At 45.4% G+C, this 20,307-nt stretch overlaps 1 protein-coding gene across 1 annotated transcript in view; it reads left to right on the top strand.

Moving 5' to 3' along the window:
- Positions 1 to 861: 861 nt before the first annotated feature.
- Positions 862 to 20,307, top strand: part of LOC115468223 (retinal guanylyl cyclase 2-like) — an 85,480-nt gene continuing 66,034 nt past the window's right edge. The window contains 2 exon segments of the mRNA XM_030199757.1: positions 862 to 1,606; positions 16,383 to 16,684. Coding sequence (XP_030055617.1) covers positions 862 to 1,606; positions 16,383 to 16,684 — 1,047 coding nt within the window.

Raw genomic sequence — 20,307 nt, 5'->3', positions numbered from 1 at the left:
TTTTGCTCTCTGCATGGGTCCCGCGCAGCACCAACTAAACTAAAAGTGCTCCGGGGACCTGCATACTGCTGTCATGGAGCTAGGTATGATATTTAAGGCTGGCATAGAGGCATCTCAGGGGGACCAGTGCACTACGAATGCTGGCCCCTCCCATGACCAAATGGCTTGGATTAGGTCCGTTTTTGAGATGGCCGGCAGCGGTTTCGATTATCGCTGAAAACCGCGGACGGCCATCTCTAGGTCCAGCAATCTCACCATTTGTGTCGTCTATCTCTGGAGTCGACACAAATGATGGGATTTCAGCGGGCCGAACCGTATAATCGAAACCGAAGATGGATGGCCATCTTGTTTCGATTTTACGGTTCGCTCCGCCTCTTCGCAGAGCCGTCTCCGGAGATGGACGTTTTTACACATGGGCGTTCGCGTTCGATTATGCCCCTCATATTGAACCACTGAGGTCTTTTCCTCCTAGAATAAGATCATAATAGTGAATGGTGCAGATTTAGGCTTATGGCTTTGAGTTGATATGTTACATGTAGGTAAATATAGTGCAAACATTATGATTAGAGCTTAAGTAATTCGTATGAATTGTTTTAAATTGACTGTCTGGTTTGCTGTGTTTTCCTATCATAAATGGATTTCAGAGTATGTTTTATAGTATTTTAACGTTATATTTTAATGTTATATTACATTGTAAACCATTCTGACTTACTTTTGTAATAATTGGATAAACGATTCCAATTAGAAAGCATAATAATGAAGGTAAACAAAATGATATTTTTTTTTCCACAGATGCAAAAACAGCTATAAATTTATGGGCACCTCAAGACTTCAGTTTGGCTCATATATGCTATAGGGACAATGTTTTATCTTCCTTCAAACTATCAACACTTTCTGTTGATGATATCAAGGCTCCTAAGATCATACAAATCAAGTGTTCAGAGATCAGACAGAACGTTTCTATTCCACGTCTTCCCGTGTTGGTTGCTGCTGGGAATATTAATGATTCCCTTACAGGTTCGCGGTGTGAATTTTACAGTGGGACTGCTGGGACCATGGAAATGTGACCCTTTATTATCGAAAGCCTTGCCAGACATGGCTGCCGAGTTAGCCATTGAGACAATAAACAGTGATCCTTCTTTGGATCTGGGATATAGACTCACATATGTAGTCCTTCAAGAAAACTGTGAAACATCCAAAGCCCTAGTTGAATTTACAGGCTATGAAAAAATGCCATCGGCATTCTTGGGGCCTGTGAATCCTGGCTATTGTGACGCTGCTACACTTCTGGGTAAGAACTGGGACAAAGCAGTGTTTTCATGGGCATGTGTGAACCATGAGCTGGATAACAGATACAGCTTCCCAACGTTTGCCAGGACCTTGCCCAACCCAGCCAAAGTTTTATTCACGTTCATGAAGTACTTTCGATGGGCTCATGTGGGCATAATTTCTTCCAGTGATGACCTTTGGGTAGATACTTCAAGGAAATTTGCCAGCGCTCTGCAAAGCCAAGGCCTTCCAGTAGGAATTGTAACAGCTGTAGGTGATGGGGACAAAGGCATTGAAAACACTCTGATAAAGGTTAAAGAAACCCATGACCTTAGAGGTAAGTGTTCTAAATACTGAATTTAGTTCATTCACTTGCGTTTCCTGTCAGATTTTGAATGCTTAAGCTAAAATATTGCTACGCATACCAAAATGTTAAAAAAAGAAGATCATAGGACTACTGAGAAATCCAAAATAAAATCATATGTCTGCATAGAAAAATATAGTCATTAGGGATGTGCATTCATTTGAAAAGACAGAAGAAATGTCAATATCCTATGTTATCGGATGATGAAACAAGCAAAAAAAACCCAACAACACACAAACAGGGCCGTCGAGAGACTAGGCCGGGCCCAGGGCAAGGCCGCCCCGCCTCCGCCCCCCCGCCGCTGCTGCCCCCCATCGCTCCCCCTGCCACTGCCACCCCCTGTTGCTCCCCCCGCCGCTGCCGCCCCCCCCCCCGTCGCACCCCCGCCGCTGCAGTCCCTGGTCTCACCTGCCTGCCTCCACGGCTCCGGGCCCCCTGCATTCAAAGTGGCAGTCGCAGATTGCCTCTCTTGAGTCACAGATCGCCTCTCTTCAGGCCTTCCCTCCCTGTGTCCTGCCCTCATCTGATGTAACTTCCTTCGGGCCTTCCCTGCCTGTGTCCCACCCTTGCGGAAACTGGAAGGTGATCTGTGACTGCCGCTTCGAATGCAGGGGGCCCGGAGCCGAGGAGGCAGGCAGGTGAGACCGAGAACTGCAGCGCCGGCAGCCTGACCCCGGCACCCGGCCCCCCTTGGAGGCCCAGGCCCGGGGAATTTTGCCCCCCCCCCCCCTCTTTGCAGCCCTGCACACAAAATGTTGTGTTTTTAAATATAGAACACAGAAAAGTGGAAGATGCCAAACCACAAAGTCCACTAGATCCAGTGAAAAGTTTATTATCCAAAAATACTAACATCCAGACCCAACACAGGCTGTGTTTCAGCAATCCAGCCTTCGTCAGGGGTCCTTATCAATCAGCTTACATAAACTTACACATTGAAACCAGGATGCAGTATAAAACTTTGTCAGTCGTGGAAATCAATAAAGCGAATACCAATGCGATCTCAATAGCATTGGTGCTGGCTTTATTGATTTCCACGAATGACAGAGTTTTATAGTACATCCTGGTTTCACTGTGTAAGTTTATGTAAGCTGATTGATAAGGACCCCTGACAAAGGCTGGATTGCTGAAACACAGCCTGTGTTGGGCCTGGATGTTAGTATTTTTGGACAATAAACTTTTCACTTGATCCAGTGAACTTCTTATGTATAGTTTGTATTTTCTTGTGGAAGAGTTTTTTGACTCTTGTTTGGGTGGTTTTGTTTTTCATGTACTGTTAATAGTGTGCTTTCCTGAAAGAGTAAACACTATCCCCAGATCCTATATAAGTTAGCGAAAATTACGTGTGCAATTTTAGGTTCAATTCTAACACGCACAATTCAATAGAATTATGAGCCAGTTACTGCCAATACTTGGCTTTTTAACAAGCAGTTATTGGTACTAATTGGGACTCGCGCACATAAACTTAGGTGCAGGATACATGCCTAAAATTTACACGTGGGTCAAAAAATAGACTTGGAAATGAGAGGGTCATATGTGTGTTTTGGGGTGGTGCTTAGGTTTGCTTTTGAGATAATGGATAAAACAACGAAGATGACTAGAAAAAGAAAAAAGGAAGAAAGCAAAAAATGAATAAAAAAATAAAAAATAAAAGATGAAAAAATAATCAAAACAACACCAATAATGTAAAAACTGAAAAATATTTATTAACCATAAACAATATCATACAAAAAAGGTGGACCAGGACTCGACACAGCTGTGTTTTGGCCAAAAAGGCCTGCGTCAGGAGTCTTTTCACCGTATAGTATCTTTTTCTCTACTTAATATCTGATGATTTTATATTCATATGTACAGAATCTAAATCAAAACGTCTGAAATCTTCTGGCACTAAAATTATGGCAAAACAGCATAGAATGGAGAAGCTCTAGTTCGCGTCTCGCATCTAAGACATCGTTTTGATTATTTTTTCATCTTTTATTTTTTTATTCTTTATTTTTTGCTTTCTTCCTTTTTTCTTTTTCTGGTCATCTTCACTGTTTTATCCATTGTTGTTTTTTTGGGTTTTTTTTGCGAAGACTGGTTTCTTCTGTTTTTTTGTGCTTTTGAGATACACATGTAATGTGGGCACCGCATATAAATTTAGGTGCAAACATTTTCACCACGTATTCATTTGTGCAAATGGTGAATACCTAAATTTTACGTGTGACCCTTTTGCCTAAGGGCCCTGTTTACTAAGGCGCGTTATCATTTTTAACATGCCTACAATTAGCGCACCTGCTAACTGTTCTGTCCTCTGACAGCCTTTCCTTGGTTGTCATGTGGCTCTGGGGTGAGTGTGACACTTTTTCTGTTATGCTCACTGCAGAGTCACATCAGCAATGCATTATGGTGGGTGTAGTTGTAGGGCAATGTGATTCCACTTGCCTGTCTGTTTAGAACTATTAAATGATTGGTTAAGCTGTTGCCAGTTGGTAAGCTCTGTTCCCATTGGTGGGTTTCCCCCCTTGCTTACTGGGTCAGAGCATCCCCTGTTGTTGTTGTTTTTTTTTTTTTTTGTAACCATTTAAATTTTTACAAGTGATAAAACAACTTGCCAGAAATACAGAGAGAGTAATATATAGGAATTATTTCAGTCAGGTAATCCTATTCTCTTCCTTAGACCACTAAATAGAGAGAGTGAAACAAGACAAGGAGATCAATTAAACAGTAAACAGAAAAATGGTATTAACCTGATTATCCCCAGATATTACTCGTCTAATTCATTATTCCACATTGATCATCTGGTTGGCTTCTTTAAAGCCAATACGGTGTATAGTCAAATCATTTCATTGAAAACATACTTATTGTCCAATATTAGTTAGAAATAATACATCTGATTACATTCTTTCTCTTTTAAAAACCCAGAAGTTATTTAACAAGACATATACTTAAGTCTCTAATTCAAATCCCACTAATTAAAGTAATCCCAGGCTTCACTCCTTTTAAAGTAATAATTGAGGAACTATTTCAGAGCGTCCCCTGTTTTATTCCCTCTAGTCATGAGGTAGTTGCCATCTCGTAAGACAGTTCAGAACCCTTTCTTGTGTTACCCTTGGTTAGTGCACTTAGTTTTTACCTTGAAGGTTGCTGAAAAAGGGCACTGTACACCATTCTGCCAGCTCTGAGCAACTGCTAATCTCAGTACCACGGTGACTCTGTGCCAGTGGGGCAGAACCTCTGATCTGCAGTTAACTGTAAGCAGTGGCATAGCAAGGGGGGGCGGGAGGGGCGGTCCGCCCCGGGTGTCAGCTCAGGGGGGGAGTGCTCCCTGCCAGCTCCCCCCCTCGGCGCATCGACATCCCCCCCGACCAGCTCCCGCACCCTACCTTTAAAAAGAATATCGGAATCCCAGGCGAGCACGTAAAAGAAATGTGGACCATCGGGCCTTCCCTCGCTCTGTCTGTCCCACCCTCCGCTGAAGCAACTTCCTATTTCTGCAAGGGCGGGACAGACAGAGCGAGAGAAGGCCTGACGGTCCATATTTCTTTTACGTGCAGGGCAGGCGCGAGGCGCTGCGCCTCGCCTCGGATTCCGATATTCTTTTTAAAGGTAGGGTGCGGGAGCTGGTCGGGGGGGGGTGTCATCATGCTGCACCTGGGGGGGGTGCAACGGCGAACCGCCCTGCCCCGGGTGGCAGCCCCCCCGCTACGCCACTGACTGTGAATAAACATTGTTCAATAAAGGACTTTTCAGAGAGATAGAGTCTCCAGGTGTGAACTGGTGTGCCAGGGTTGTACGGCGGGATATAGGACTTATAGCAACAAGTCTTAGAGTCCTGCATACTACCCGTGTAGGCACCTATAGGGATATTGTAGGATGCTTACACAGTTAACGTCCGTACATGGTTAATGCGCGTTAAAAATGCTAATGTGCCTATAACATGGCTTAGTAAACATGGCCCTAAGTGGTATTAACTGTGCCTAGCTTTAGGTACGGTTTATAGAATAGCGCTTAGATGATTATTTTCAGTGCCAATTTTTTTTTTTTTAGGTGCCATATATAGAATTCAGTATGTGCAGAGACCGTGCGCTCTTTTGGAAGAGTGTACACTGTTTCTCAGCAGTGCATGCATGTGCAAACCATCACACATTTACGGATAGCGTACGAATTCATGCACTATCAGGAAAGGGCACACACTGTTCCGTAAGACCATCCACTCTTTGGGGAAGGGGCTTCCCATAAATAGCACTGGGATTTCAGCGTCATAAAAAATTGTTACAGAGATCTATTCTATAAAGAACACTCTAGGTTGTACAGTATTTATGAAAGAGTGCTTAGAGCCCATTTCTGCACCAAAAGTTGGGCGTCAGTATTTACGGCAGCTGAAAAATGGCAGCACCCAAGCTCAGTGCGGAACAGAATAAAAGAAGTTGGGCATACCCAAGAAAGAAACATTAAAAAGTGTTTAAACAACAATCCAGAAACCTTTGGTTTTAGCCTGTTGCAAAAATCTTTGTAGTTTTTTACTTGTCGTAGTGGTTTTGAGTGAGAGGTGAGGTTTGGGTCTGGAATGGTACAGCTTCATCATTTCTTTGTTGGGGAGGGGGTCTAGGGGTAAGGGGTTCTGCGGGATGGGTGGAGAAACCAGTATACAGGACTGAATTCTCTAAGTGGCCATTTATAAAATTCAATCCCATATAATGAATCTAGGTGCTTTGTCTCCCATAAACTCACAATCTAAATATCAAACCTCAGGCAGTGGAAGCTTCACGTGACTTGCCCAGGGTCACAAGAAACCTCAGTGGGAATCAAACTTGGTTCCCCCCCAGTTCTCAGCCAACTGCACTAACCATTAGGCTACTCAGCTTTGTAGGTAGAAATAGAAAGGGAAGGGTACTGGGTGTGAACAGGATTGTCTCAAGCTGAAAACGTGCCCTGCGTGACTTGCTCTCTAACACTCCCTCGCCGACCACTGCGTCATGGCCAAGCAGGTGCAGCAACGGACAGGGTGCAATTTTGCCATCCCCGTCTCCAACGTGCACTGCCTACACATAACTTGCCATGACCCTGTCTGTAAATGAAGAGGTGGGTCTTGTATCCTCAGCAGCCTAAGAGGGTACATAGTAACATAGTAGATGATGGCAGAAAAAGACCTGCACGGTCCATCCAGTCTGCCCAACAAGATAAACTCATATGTGCTACTTTTTGTGTATGCCTTACCTTGATTTGTATCTGTCATTTTCAGGGCACAGACCATATAAGTCTGCCCAGCACTATCCCTGCCTCCCAACCACCGGCTCTGGCACAGACCATATAAGTCTGCCCAGCAATATCCTTGCCTCCCAACCACCAGCCCCGCCTCCCACCACCGGCTCTGCCACCTAATCTCAGCTAAGCTTCTGGCACAGACCGTATAAGTCTGCCCAGCAATATCCTCACCTCCCAACCACCAGCCCCGCTTCCCAACACCGGCTCTGCCACCTAATCTCAGCTAAGCTTCTGAGGATTCATTCCCTCGGAACAGGATTCCTTTATGTTTATCCCACGCATGTTTGAATTCCGTTACCGTTTTCCTCTCCACCATCTCCCACGGGAGAGCATTCCAAGCATCCACCACTCTCTCCGTGAAAAAATACTTCCTGACATTTTTCTTGAGTCTGCCCCCCTTCAATCTCGTATCGTGCCCTCTAGTTCTACCGCCTTCCCATCTCCGGAAAAGGTTTGTTTGCGGATTAATACCTTTCAGATATTTGAACGTCTGTATCGTATCACCCCTGTTTCTCCTTTCCTCCAGGGTATACATGTTCAGGTCAGTAACCAGCTTATAATCGAAAGTAATCGCCGGCTATTTCCCGACACAAATCGGGATATGGCCGGCGATTTCGCAAAAGCGGCGAAAAGCATATATTCGAAAGCTACATTTGTGATAGCTTCGCCGCTTTCCCTTCGCCTCGCCGGCGAAAGTTCAAAGGGGCGTGTTGGCGGCGAAGCGAAGGCGGGACATGGGCAGGCTTGGGCGTGGCTACCAGATGGCCGGCTTTCGCGGATAATGGAAAAATAAAACCCGGTGATAAGCAGTATTTCGCCGGGTTTACTTGGTCCTTTTATTTTCATGACCAAGCCTCAAAAAGGTGCCCCAACTGACCAGATGACCACCGGAGGGAATGGGGGATGACCTCCCCTTACTCCCCCAGTGGTCGCCAACCCCCTCCCACACTAAAATTATTAAAATACAAACCTTTTTTGCCAGCCTATATGCCAGCCTCAAATGTCATACCCAGCAGCCAGACAGCAGTATGCAGGTCCCTGGAACAGTTGTTGTTGGTTGCAGTGGACTGCAGAAAGGCAGAGCCAGGCCCATCCCCCCCCCCCCCCCCCCACCTGTTCCACTTGTGGTGGGTAATGTTGAGCCCTCCCAAACCCCCCAAAACCCACTATACCCACATGTAGGTGCCCCTCTTCAGCCCTTAGGGCTAGGGTAATGGTGCACACTTGTGGGCAGTGGGTTTTGGGGGGGATTTGGGGGACTCAGCACACAAGGGAAGGGTGCTATGCACCTGGAAGCTAATTTGGTTGTTTATAAAAGATGTTTGAAGTGCCCCCTAGGGTGCCCGGTTGGTGTCCTGGCATGTGAGAGGGACCATTGCACTACAAATGCTGGCTCCTCCCACGGCCAAATGCCTTGGATTTCGCCGGGTTTGAGATCGCCGGCAGTTTTTTCCATTATTGCGGAAAAACAAAAGTGGCGATCTCAAACCCAGCGAAATCCAAGGTATTTCGCCGGCCCACACCGTATTATCGAAAAAAAAGATGGCCGGCCATCTTTTTTGAAAATACGGTTCCGGCCAGCTGTTGCGCCGCCGCCAAAATAGATCGCCGGCGCCCTATTTCGCCAGCGACGTTCGATTATTCCCCTCCATGTCTCTCCTCATACGTCTTGTAACGCAAATCCCGTACCATTCACGTAGCTTTTCTTTGCACCACTTCAATTTCTTTTTACATCCTTAGCAATTGAGTGAATACGAGCATAAGAACTGCCATACTAGTTCAGACTAGGTGGTCCATTTCTGCCACCATTTATGTTACCCGAGTCCAAAAACAAAAATGGTACAGCAATGCACGATGGGAAATTTTCCAATGTTTCTTTCTACTGTGCCATTTTCTCAGGAAAGTCATAAGCTTTTTATTGTGTACCTGCCAATGGTGTGACCTGCTTTTGGCAGTGAACATAAATTAGCCATAAAGGTTTACTCTGCTACAGCCTGTCTGTAACACTGAGAAAATAAGACAGAGGTTCTCATAAAAAGTTTTAATGCTCTTAACAATGATTAACAAGTAATCAGGATTGTAGACCAGTGATTTTATTATCTACGGTTATGTTCACTTAACATTATACGACTTATACGACGTCTTTACATATTAGGAAGCAGGATTCCCGATAGATAATCTAACCTCAAATGTTTATTCTGCAATAAAAGTTACACTTGTAAAAATGCGTTACAACCTTTGGTGCCATAGGTTTATTTGATCTAGAATTACATATGTTTTCTTTTTGTTACTGTGTTTAAGGCTCTTATATTTGTGTTATGCGACACCCTGGGGAAATGGTTATCGCTCCCAATAATAATTTTAAAAAGTTATTAGTTATTAGGATTCTTCCAAGCTGGCTCTTGCCTTTATGACAATACAGGATATATGAACCAAGGCACTTTATGCAATGTCCCCCTTTTAAAGGTTCATTTTAATCCCAAATAAATCCTTTGTGTGTTGGGGGCATTCTGCTCATCCCGCTGCATAAATGCTGCATTAGAATTCTTCTCTTGCTAAAATTCAGCTTTTCTGAACCATGGTGTAAAACTCGATGCACGTTGTGTGCTTCCAGCTTACCACTCCTCCACAGGCCTTATGGTATCTTTAGGATTGGCTGCTGCCTTCTTAAGGGGACATGTTATAACTGTGCAGATGTAAAAACTAAGATGGGTGTACTTTTCCCTGTGTGAGTACAGGTGAATTTTCAAAACAACCAAAATGTCTATATGCAAATTATCCCTGGGAACTTAATGTTCATGCATTTACACCTGCTCTTTGCAATACTCAAAATTCCAGGGTTAATTTGCACACACATACATGCATATTTGATGAAGTATTTGCAGAAGTATGAACCTCTTACTAAACCTGCCCTGCCCCCCCCCCCCCAAAAAAAAAAATACTTCCATTCACTCTGGGTAAACGTTTGCACATATAGAAAGGGACATGCTACACATGTCTATCTCTGTGCACAAGACACAGCTTCACATACAGAAATGGATCAGAAAATAGTCCTTTAGGGCAGAAGACCACTCACTGCCATTCAGGTCTTCAAAGGCCTCCATCCTGGAATTTTCCCGGGGAAGGAACAGTTCCTGAGAGTGATCCATTCCTCCAGGGGTCTGAACACAAACGAAATATGCGCTTTTAAGGGCAGATGATCGAAAGCCCCGCGCTGTTCCAAACAGTGCTCTAAAAATAGTGCTGGAAAAGCGCAGGGTTTTACAGCCCCTACGATCAGAGATAATAGCATGCAAATTTAAGCACACTAGTCACTCTGATCATAGGGAAAGGTGCAGGAAGATTGTGCCTGAGCATGTTCTCGGGCACAATCCTCCCGCACTTGTTTGAGAGGTCTAGGCTGTCAAAAGCCCAGACCTGTCAAGCACAAGGGCTGGAGGTCCATGGGCCCACCAGACACCCAAGTACCCCCACTCCGAGTCAAGCGACATGGGGGACTGGAGGTCCGGCGGACCTTCAAGTCTCCCCGACCCCCCCCCCCCCCAACACAGGCTCAGGGAGACTGGAGATCCAATAGGTCTCCTGCCCCCCTAACCCCCCTGGCATCCCCTCCCATGAATGGAGCACTGGTGGCCCAGTGGGCCGCAAGTCGATCCCCTCCCCACCCCTGGTGATCTTAGTGGCCCTTCCCCACCCCCCTACCTTCGTTGGAAGCGGAGGGAGGCTATCTCCTTCCTCCATCAGTGCTGCCTCGAAAATGGCGGTACCCGGCCCTGCCCAGTGCATCCAAGCTCCGAGCTGGCGTAGAGTTTGCTGCGGCCAGCGGGCCAATGTTAATGGTAACAATTTTAATGGGAGGAGAAGGAATGGAGTTGGGGAGAGAGCAAAAAGCAATGGGTGGCCCCACAGTCCCCCCCCCCCTCCATGAGCTGCTGGCTATGCCCCTGCGTTTGGTGCAGTGGGGTGGGGGACCCGGGCCTGCTTTTGTCTCTCGGCAGCCCTGTTCCAAACAAAAGTCAAGTGATTTACAAAACAATCAAGAAACAGAGAGGAACTGCAATATTGATAGTATGGAAAGACGATAGAGCAGGTGCTATCCTATAGCTGGGCATATAAGTGTATTTCCACACCGATCTGCCCTTTCAGCCTTGTTTTGGTGCCTTGCATCTGTCAGAGCGTGTTTCCAAACCGAAAGTTGGGTGCAGAGTTAGTTCTTGACTTTAGGCACTGTGTACAGAATTCCCTAGCATGTGTGTAAGTGGTTTTTAAAATTATTCCCTTAACGCGCATAGTAAAGCATCATTTAACTTGGCATACAATAGGTTCTACATATTATATATTCAATGTTTTCCATCCTAGAATGGCCACAGTATTATAGTTTATGATTTATTGGCTTGATCTACTGCTCTTCCTCAAGAGAGAACAGAGTGGTTCACAATTTAAAATCAAATACTTAAAATCATAGCAAAAGGGAATGCCAATACGAAACTCTGGAATTCATTGCCAGAGAATGTGGTAAAGGTGGTTAGCTTAGCGGAGTTTTAAAAAAGTTTGGATGGCTTCCTAAAGGAAAAGTCCATAGACCATTATAAATGGAATTGGGGAAAATCCACCATTTCTGGGATAAGCAGTATAGAATGTTTTGTACTTTTTTGGGATCTTGCAAGGTATTTGTGATCTGGATTGGCCACTGTTGGAAACAGGATGCTGGGCTTGATGGACCTTTGGTCTTTCCCAGTATGGCAATACTTATGTACAATACTCGACAGGAAAGTATTAAGGTGGAAAGCATCAAAATGAAAACGTTAAAAGAGAGACAAGAGAGGACTGACAGGAAAAAGAAATCACATAGAGATTTGCCAGAGTCAGTAGATCTTGGGAAGGAACAACCATGTCCAAATGCAGATTAAAAGCCCCCTCAAACAAGTAAGTCTTCAACAAGGACCTAAGGGGTCCTTTTACTAAACCACGTAAGCACTTATGCATGCACAAAATGCATCAGTTCTGAGTTACCGTCCAGCTACCGCTTGGTCCGGGTGGTAATTTCATTTTTGACACGCATCTGATAAGCATGTCAGAAAATATTTTTATTTTCTGCCGCACAGGCGGTAATCAGCATTCTGACGCGCATTGACCATTACTGCTGAGACTTTACTGCTAAGTCAATGGCTGTCGGTACGGTCTCAGACCCAAAATGGACACACGCCAATTTTCATTTTGCCGCAAGTCTATTTTCGACCCCCCAATAAAGGCATTTTTTACAGGTGCACTGAAAAATGATCCTGCATGTGGCCAAAACCCATGCCTACACTACCACAGGCCATTTTTCAGTGCACCTTAGTAAAAGGACCCCTTAATCTTGGATAAGATGTCTCCAAACATACATCTCGGGGAAGAGAATTCCATAGGGAAGGAGGTTAATAGGCAAAGGCTTTATTTCTTGTTGAATAGTAGTGAACTTCTCATGCTGCTGGGATCCAAAGGCGGAGGTCGTCAAGAGAATGATGACCTCTAGATGGACTATATAGTAGCATATGTAATAACCAAGAAAACTATACTGTACATGATGACTTCAAGCTGCCTATCAAAATGCCCCATGTTGACCAGCTCCAAGTGAAAAGTTTCCTCTCTCCATGAACCCAACAAATTGGAATGAACCTCCATGGTAGCCACCTTGAGCACCATGCCCCTCCATGAAAGGTAAAATCTCCCAGAGGCATCCCTTTCCAGACACTCTGATCCATAACACAGGGCCCCCCTACTCACCTCTTTGGAACCAGGATTTTACCATCTAGAGGGGAAGGATTTTCATGGTCAAGACGGATGTCGGAATCCTTTGGCCCACACCAAAGCTGCTAAATGGTACTACTACTAGGAACATCACTCTGAGGCCCTTTCACTAGAACTTAGTACGCACTAGCGGAATTAGCACATGCTAAATACTAAGAAGCCCATTTTATACCTTTGGGCTTCTTGGCATTTAGCACAGGTTAATTCCATTAGCACATTCTAAGCTTTAGTAGAAGGTCCCCTATTTATGGTGAATGATAAACTTGCAAAAGAAAACAAAAAGGAGGAGGAAAACCAGGGCTTTTTTTGAGGGGGTACTTGGGGGTACTGATTACCAGCACCTTTTCCATTGTCTGCTAAAATTGACCCATGGAACCCAAGTTTTAATGAAAGAGCTCAGGTTCTACACACCAATTCTGCCTTGCCATAGATTCTGTGACTGGTTGCAGGGGGTCTGGCTATTGTAGGGTGGGTCCCTCAATGATCACCCCACCCCTGAAGAGTGACCTGGCATTTGCGTACCAGCACCTTTTTCACTAGATAAAATGCACTGAGGAAAACCCTCACGTGATGTCAAAAAGTCTTTAATATAACAGCTAAAAAAAAACGACCCGACACGGCCGTGTTTCGGCTCCAAGGCCTGCATCAGGGGTCTATTAAATCTCTTGTGTTTGGCTGATGGCTTAATCAAGAGAAAAGTAGCTGTTAGGCTTCCTTAGCTGAGAAAATCCAGTACTGCTGTCGTTTACGTTGGTGACATCATAGATGCGTTCTACCGTCAAGGTGTACAGCAGTACTGGATTTTCTCAGCTAAGGAAGCCTAACAGCTACTTTTCTCTTGATTAAGCCATCAGCCAAACACAAGAGATTTAATAGACCCCTGATGCAGGCCTTGGAGCCGAAACATGGCCTGTAGGGTCGGTGTTTTTAGCTGTTATATTAAAGAATTTTTGACATCCTCCTTCAGGATGATAAACTTGCAACAGGTATGTGGGTATTAGAATCGTGTTCATAAATTAATCTGGGTTGATAGAGGGCACTTTTCAGACACCCAATTTACCCAAGTATCCCAATAAATAAAAAACTAAACAAACAGATAAATAAGTGAATTGCTCTTTGCATTTCTAAATGGTTTGGGAAATCTCCTTATCATATTCAGTAAAGTTGTCCGTCCTTTAAGAGTAGATTTTGTTTAGATCAGGTTTATCTGGGTTCAGTCCTGTAGTACTGCTAAGAGGTCAGATTTTTAGGATATCCCTAATGAGACCAAGGATTGAAACCCAGGAGGGTTAATTCTGTGCAAATCGCTCAGGATGTTTTTAATGTTGTTGAAAATCATCAGTAGATTTGAGAGAAGAGGGTTTTGCTAAGCCTTTGTACATAACAAGTACATAGCAGTGGAAGCTGAGTTATATATGAAAATGGAGTTAATCACAGAAGTAGTGGAGACTGTTGGAAGGAATGATACATTCAGGGCCTGCATTTACACACTTGAAACAGAGTAATGAGTTTTCATCCTGATAAAGGCTAATTCAAACAAACCTACTATTGTTGAGAACTGATGACCAGTGATCATTTGATGGTTTAAAGCAACAGGGCCAGTCTTAGACAGGAGTGGTCGCACAGGGCCTCACGCTCCTAGGGGCCCTGCATCTTTGGCACATCTGTCCTCTTATCTCGGAACACCTCCCTGCTCTGTACCTTAATGTGCATCCATATTTCAGTAGAGAGTATCAGGCAGCAGCAGCGATTTTCATATCCTGTCAGCTGCCAGGCCCAGAGCCTCCTTGCTGCTGCGTCCTGCCCCCTTTTGATGTCACTTCCTGCTTCCGCAAGGGCGGGATTGCAGTAGCAAGGTGGCTCTGGCCTTGGCAGCTGACGGGATATGAAAATTGCTGCCGCTGTCTGCCACTCTTTACTGAAACGTGGTGGATGCATATCAAGGTATGGGGGTGACGTGGAGTTCCGAGAGCTCCAAACCTCCTTTTAAATTGATAAATTATGTTTTTTGGTGGTGGGCATGGGTGGAGTTTGGGCGTAGGCACTGGCAGGGGGTGGGGGGTGGACAGGTGCAGGTGGGGAGGGGCCCACTGTACTGTTCTGCATAGGGTCCTGCAATTGCTAAGACCGGACCAGTAAAGCAAGGTTAACATCATGAAGGAACAGTCAAGATAAGTAGACTCAGGGCTTTTTTTGAGGGGGTACTTGGGGGTACTGAGTACCGGCACCTTTTCCATTGTCTGCTAAAATTGACCCATGGTCTCCAAGTTTTAATGAAAGAGCTCAGGATCTACACAACAATTCTGTCTTATCATAGGTTCTGTGACTGGTTGCAGGGGGCCTGGCTATTGTGGGGTGGCTCCCTCAGTGATCACTTCCACCCCTGAAGAGTGGCCTGCCATTTGAGTACCGGCACCTTTTTCGCTAGAAAATATGCACTGAGTAGACTGGTGTAATTTGTATCAACTTGTAAGAATTGAGGTAGCACTTATCTCAACATAAGAGTGTTATGATTCTGCTAGACAGGCAGGGGAATGACTGGGACTTGCTTCTGATTGGCCTGTCAGGGACTGAGCTGACATCTGAAGCAGCAGACTTTAGAAGCCAGATCTATTTAAACCGTACCTTTCCCTACAGCCTTTGCTTTAGCGATTGATTCCAGTCATCTGAAGCAAAAACCAATGGCGGCGATCTCTAACGCTGGCGATCTCTAAGGCCGGCCCAAATGTTGAGATTTGGCCGGCCCCGACCGTATTATCGAAACAAAAGATGGCCAGCCATCTTGTTTTGATAATGCGGTCGGGTATGCCACTTTACGAGGCTGGCCTTAGAGATGGCCGGCCCCGTTCGATTATGCCCCTCCACGCACCTTAGTAAAAGGTCCCCTGTATTATTTAAACAAATGTGTGGGTTTTAGAATTGGTCTAATTTTGATATATGAATAAAAAAAAGTTGAGTAAGCATAAATGTAGTCATAATGTAGCAGAAATAACGAGGATGTATGAGCGATTGCATGAAATGGATCTTTATTTGATATACTGCCAAAGGCATGAACCATCTCAGCAGCTTATAATAAATGAAGGGGCCCTTTTAACCAAGCAACAGTAAAACGTGGCCCACAGTGGCGTCAGTGCGTGGGATTGCCGCGCACTGAGGCCATTTTCTGAATAGAGGCAGTAAATGGCCATGCTGGACAGACTTGTACGGTCTGTGCCAGAGCTGGTGGTGGGAGGCGGGGATAGTGCTGGGCAGACTTATACGGTCTGTGCCCTAAAGAGCACAGGTACAAATCAAAGTAGGGTATACACAAAAAGCAGCAAATATGAGTTATCTTGTTGGGCAGACTGGATGGACCGTGCAGGTCTTTTTCTGCTGTCATCTACTATGTTACTTAAAAAATCGGCCAGCAGCCAATTTCTGCCGGAGACCTTACCGCCTCTTATTTAGGAGGCAGTGACGGCTCTGGCGGTAACATAACAGTAATCGGGCAGCATCACGTTAAGCCAATTACATTTTCGACCCTGGTTTTTAGGCAGTTCTTACAGAATTTACCCCCTAGTGTATGGGAAAGACCTGCGTTAGGATGTGCTAAGCCCGTTTCTAAGTAAAAGGACCCCATTAATATTAGAGGACTTCTCTTTTCCCCATATGCGTGCCTTTCCCCTTTCTCTGTGACAACTCAAATATAACTCTTTATAATTTTTTTCCATTTTAGTTATAGTTTTGTGCATGCATTCTGTCCTGATTGGAGGGGAAGACCAGGCCAGCCTTCTTACAAAAGCCCATGAAATGGGACTGACGGATGGAAGATATATCTTTGTCCCGTACGACACTTTACTCTATAGTCTTCCCTACAAGAACAATTCGTTGTACGTCCTTAATAAGAACAGCAAGCTCCGAGAGGCCTACGACGCTGTGCTGACGATCACGATGCAGTCGGGGGAAAAGTCCTTTTCTGAAGCATTCACGGAAATCAAGGAAGAAGGTAGAATAAAAACTATCTTGGAACCACATCAGGTGAGTACCAGCAGCTTTTCGCTGATTTATTTTATTTTATTTTTATTTATTTTATTTATACCCCACATTTTCCCGCTAGTTGCAGGCTCAATGTGGCTTACACAAAACTGTATGAGGCTACAGTAAAGAAAAGTATAATCAAACAGTATTAGAGTAAGGTAATGAACATATAGATAACTTTTAAACAGCAATATGTAGATGATGATAAAGAATAATTAGTGTCTATGAGTCTTGTTAAATCAGGAGTTAAACAGATTATGTTGAACCTGGAGAATAAGCCTTCTTGAACAGCACGGACTTCAATAATTTTCTGAAATTCAGGTAGTTCTGAGTGGATTTAACTGATTTGGGTAAATCATTCCACAGTTGTGTGGCCATGAAGGTGAAGTTGGAGGCATCAGTAGATTTGTACAGTCTGGGTAGTGTAAATTTAAATAGGATCGTGAGAGACTGAATCTGTTTCTGAGTGGTAAGTCAACCAATTCAAAAGCATGGAATCTGGAACTTCCCCATAAATGATCCTGTGAATCAAGGTGCATACCTTGAAGGCAACTCGTGTCAGGTCTCAAAGCAGCAACTAGGTTTGTGAGCCCTTGGGCCGCTGCCAAGGAGTGGCAGTGGCAGGCAAAACCACCCCAACCAGCACTGGGCTAACACACACACAAAGCAGGGACTGCAGACAGGGATAAGTAAAGCAGGAACACACTGGACAAGAACACTTGGACTAGAACACAGGACTGGAGCAAAGCTTCACCTGCAATTGACCACCCTTCCCCCACAGGACTGGAGCAAGGCTTCACCTGCACTTGACCACCCTTCCCCAGGAGTTGAACCCCTGGGTGCAGGCTGCCGGCAGGACTTACCGGACTGGGCAGGTGTTATGTCCCTCACCTGTTCGACGCTCCTCCCGGCTAAGTCATTCCTCAGCTCCGTCCAAAAGGAACAAGGTTCAGTCTTAGGAGGGTCTGTTTCAGTTTCCTAAGTCTGGCAGCCATCATCCGGCTTGGAGCAAGGGCAGCAGCCATCTTGGCTAGCTTAGGAGGGGGCAGCCATCTTGTATAAACAAGAACAGGAACTCCATATTTGGTCTTGGGAGGATCTCCTATGGGGGCAGCCATGTTGGATTCACCTGAGTTTGGTTTGCTCAGATTGCTTCACTATTTAAAGCACTGCCTCCAGGCCTTCATTGCTTCGGCCTCAATTGTTCTGAGGAGTTGCTGTGGGAGTGATGTTCACTGACTATTCTTCTGTTCCTGTTTACCTGTGCTCCGGACCTTGGCTAGTTTTCTCGGATTACGCTTGTTTGCTGCCTGCCTTGACCCTGGACTGATTTTGACTATTCTTTGCCTGTCAGAGTACTGGTTCTGGACTGTGTCTGTTTCCTGCCATCCTGGTCAGCAGCTGTGCAACCCCGCCGGTTTCAGAAGTCCTGGTGGCCGCCTGCAGCTGGGAGCTCAACTCCTGGTGAATGGTGGTCATTTTCCAGGTGAAGCTAGGGGTTGTCTGGCTGCCTGACTGAGTGCGGTAGCACTCCATCTCTGCCGTGATCTGTCGGGGCACAAGGGCTCACTACTACCGGGTCATAACAGCAGGAACTGGATACCAGCAGAAAACACACAACAGAGTCAAGTCTACAAGCTGCCAGGCAGCCACTAAGACAGAAACACAGACAGGAGTGAGTCAGGACTAAAAGCTGCCAAGCAGTCACTAATAAAGAACACAGACACAAGACAAGGAAATGCAGACCAGAAACAAGACTAGGAACTAAACAATAAAACCAAAGCTAACTACACACAAACAAACAAGAACCAGGCAAGAACTCAGAATAAAACTGGACTAGGCAGAATTGCACAGAGCACACCCACATACCAGGGACCTTAGATGATGCAAAGGCAAACACAGAAGTTTCTAGGTGATTAATAAAGCTCATCAGCTGCTAAAGTTCAGCTGCAGCAATCACAAGGCAACTACGGGTGCTGTCCAGGTACAAACAAGGAAAGCAATTCTGGCAGCCCGGAAGATCTGTGCTTATGGGGATTTCAATGCTATCAACTATAGCCATTACATTTTTTTTAGTGCTATTATAATTGCCATGGCACAAGGAAAGGATAGGTGGGCTTGCCTGGGACTACATTTCCACAGGAACCCCACAGGACCTGTGTCCATCTCCACGGGATCTCTGCAGGACCCGTGTCCACCCCTGCAGTAGTTCTGTGGACCTGGTACAATCAATGGTACTTAGTCATTTAGATTACTGCAACGCACTCTATGCGGGCTGCAAAGAGCAAATAATCAAGAAACTTCAGACAGCCCAGAACACAGCAGCTAGACTCATATTCGGTAAAACAAAATATGAAAGTGTTAAACCCCTATGAGAAAAGCTACACTGGCTCCCTCTTAAAGAACGCATCACGTTCAAAATATGTACCCTAGTTCACAAAATCATTCACGGAGATGCCCCAGCCTACATGTCAGACCTGATAGACCTACCACCCAGGAATGCTAAACAATCATCCCGCACAGTGCCGTAGCGAGGGCGGCTGACACCCGGGGCGGGTCGCAGCTGCGCACCCTCCCCAGGAGCGCGATCTTACCTAGTTTAGAAGCGAGGGGCGGGCGGGAGGACCGATCCGCCCCCGAGTCCACGACGCTGGGAGCTGCATCGGCTCCATTGGTTCCTTGCTCTCTCTGCCCCGGAACAGGAAGTAACCTGTTCCGGGGCAGAGGGAGCAAGGAACCAACGGAGACGACACCCCCCCAGCGGCGTGCACCCGAGGCAGACCGCCCCGCCGCCCCTCCTTCCTACGCCACTGATCCCGCACATTCCTTAATCTTCATTTCCCCAACTGCAAAGGTCTAAAATACAAACTAACGCAGGCGTCAACCTTTTGAGCACACAATTCTGGAATGCGCAACTTAAAAACGATCTATGAACTAACTAACTTCCGCAAACTACTAAAGACCCATCTCTTTAAGAAGGCAAACCACAAAGACCAATAAATGCGAACTCCTCCACATATATCCAGAATTGTCTTTTAAATATTTGCTTGTTATACTTCTTTCATGCTTTACCATTATCATGTTACCCAAGATCCTCTGTAATACTACATGTTTATTTCTTATATATCTCCACCATTCATGAAGTTTTGTAAGCCACATTGAGCCTGCAAAGAGGTGGGAAAATGTGGGATACAAATGCAATAAATAAATAAAAATCCCCGCTAACCTCGTTCCCATGCAGGTCTCTACTCCCATGCCTTTAATTTCTGCAGGATATGTATGAGTCCTCCAGCTGCATTGCTGCCATTGGGGGATGGTGCTTTAATATTGTGTTTTCAATCACTAGGGGCAGACAGGTTCCCTGGAGTCCTGCAGAGCTTGCCTGTCCCTCACTATTGAAAATGTGATAGTGAAACAGCGCCACCCACTGGAAGGACTGTAGGTGGAGGACTCCTGCTCAGCTTAGAGGGAACAGTGAAGATAGGCTCTAATGTGTCTTTATAGAACAGGCAAAAAATAGATATCTTCCTGCACTGTTAACGTAGGCAACCTGTTATAAATGTTTTCTTCCATAGGGGTCAGATGAGATGTTTCTACTGTTAAAAATGCAGGAGCCTTGAGGC

The sequence above is a fragment of the Microcaecilia unicolor genome, chromosome 4, assembly GCF_901765095.1.
Source record: "Microcaecilia unicolor chromosome 4, aMicUni1.1, whole genome shotgun sequence".
In the NCBI taxonomy this organism is placed as follows: Eukaryota; Metazoa; Chordata; class Amphibia; order Gymnophiona; family Siphonopidae; genus Microcaecilia; species Microcaecilia unicolor.
The sequence above is the reverse complement of the archived record's forward strand: the minus strand, read 5'-3'. Positions and strand labels throughout refer to the sequence as shown.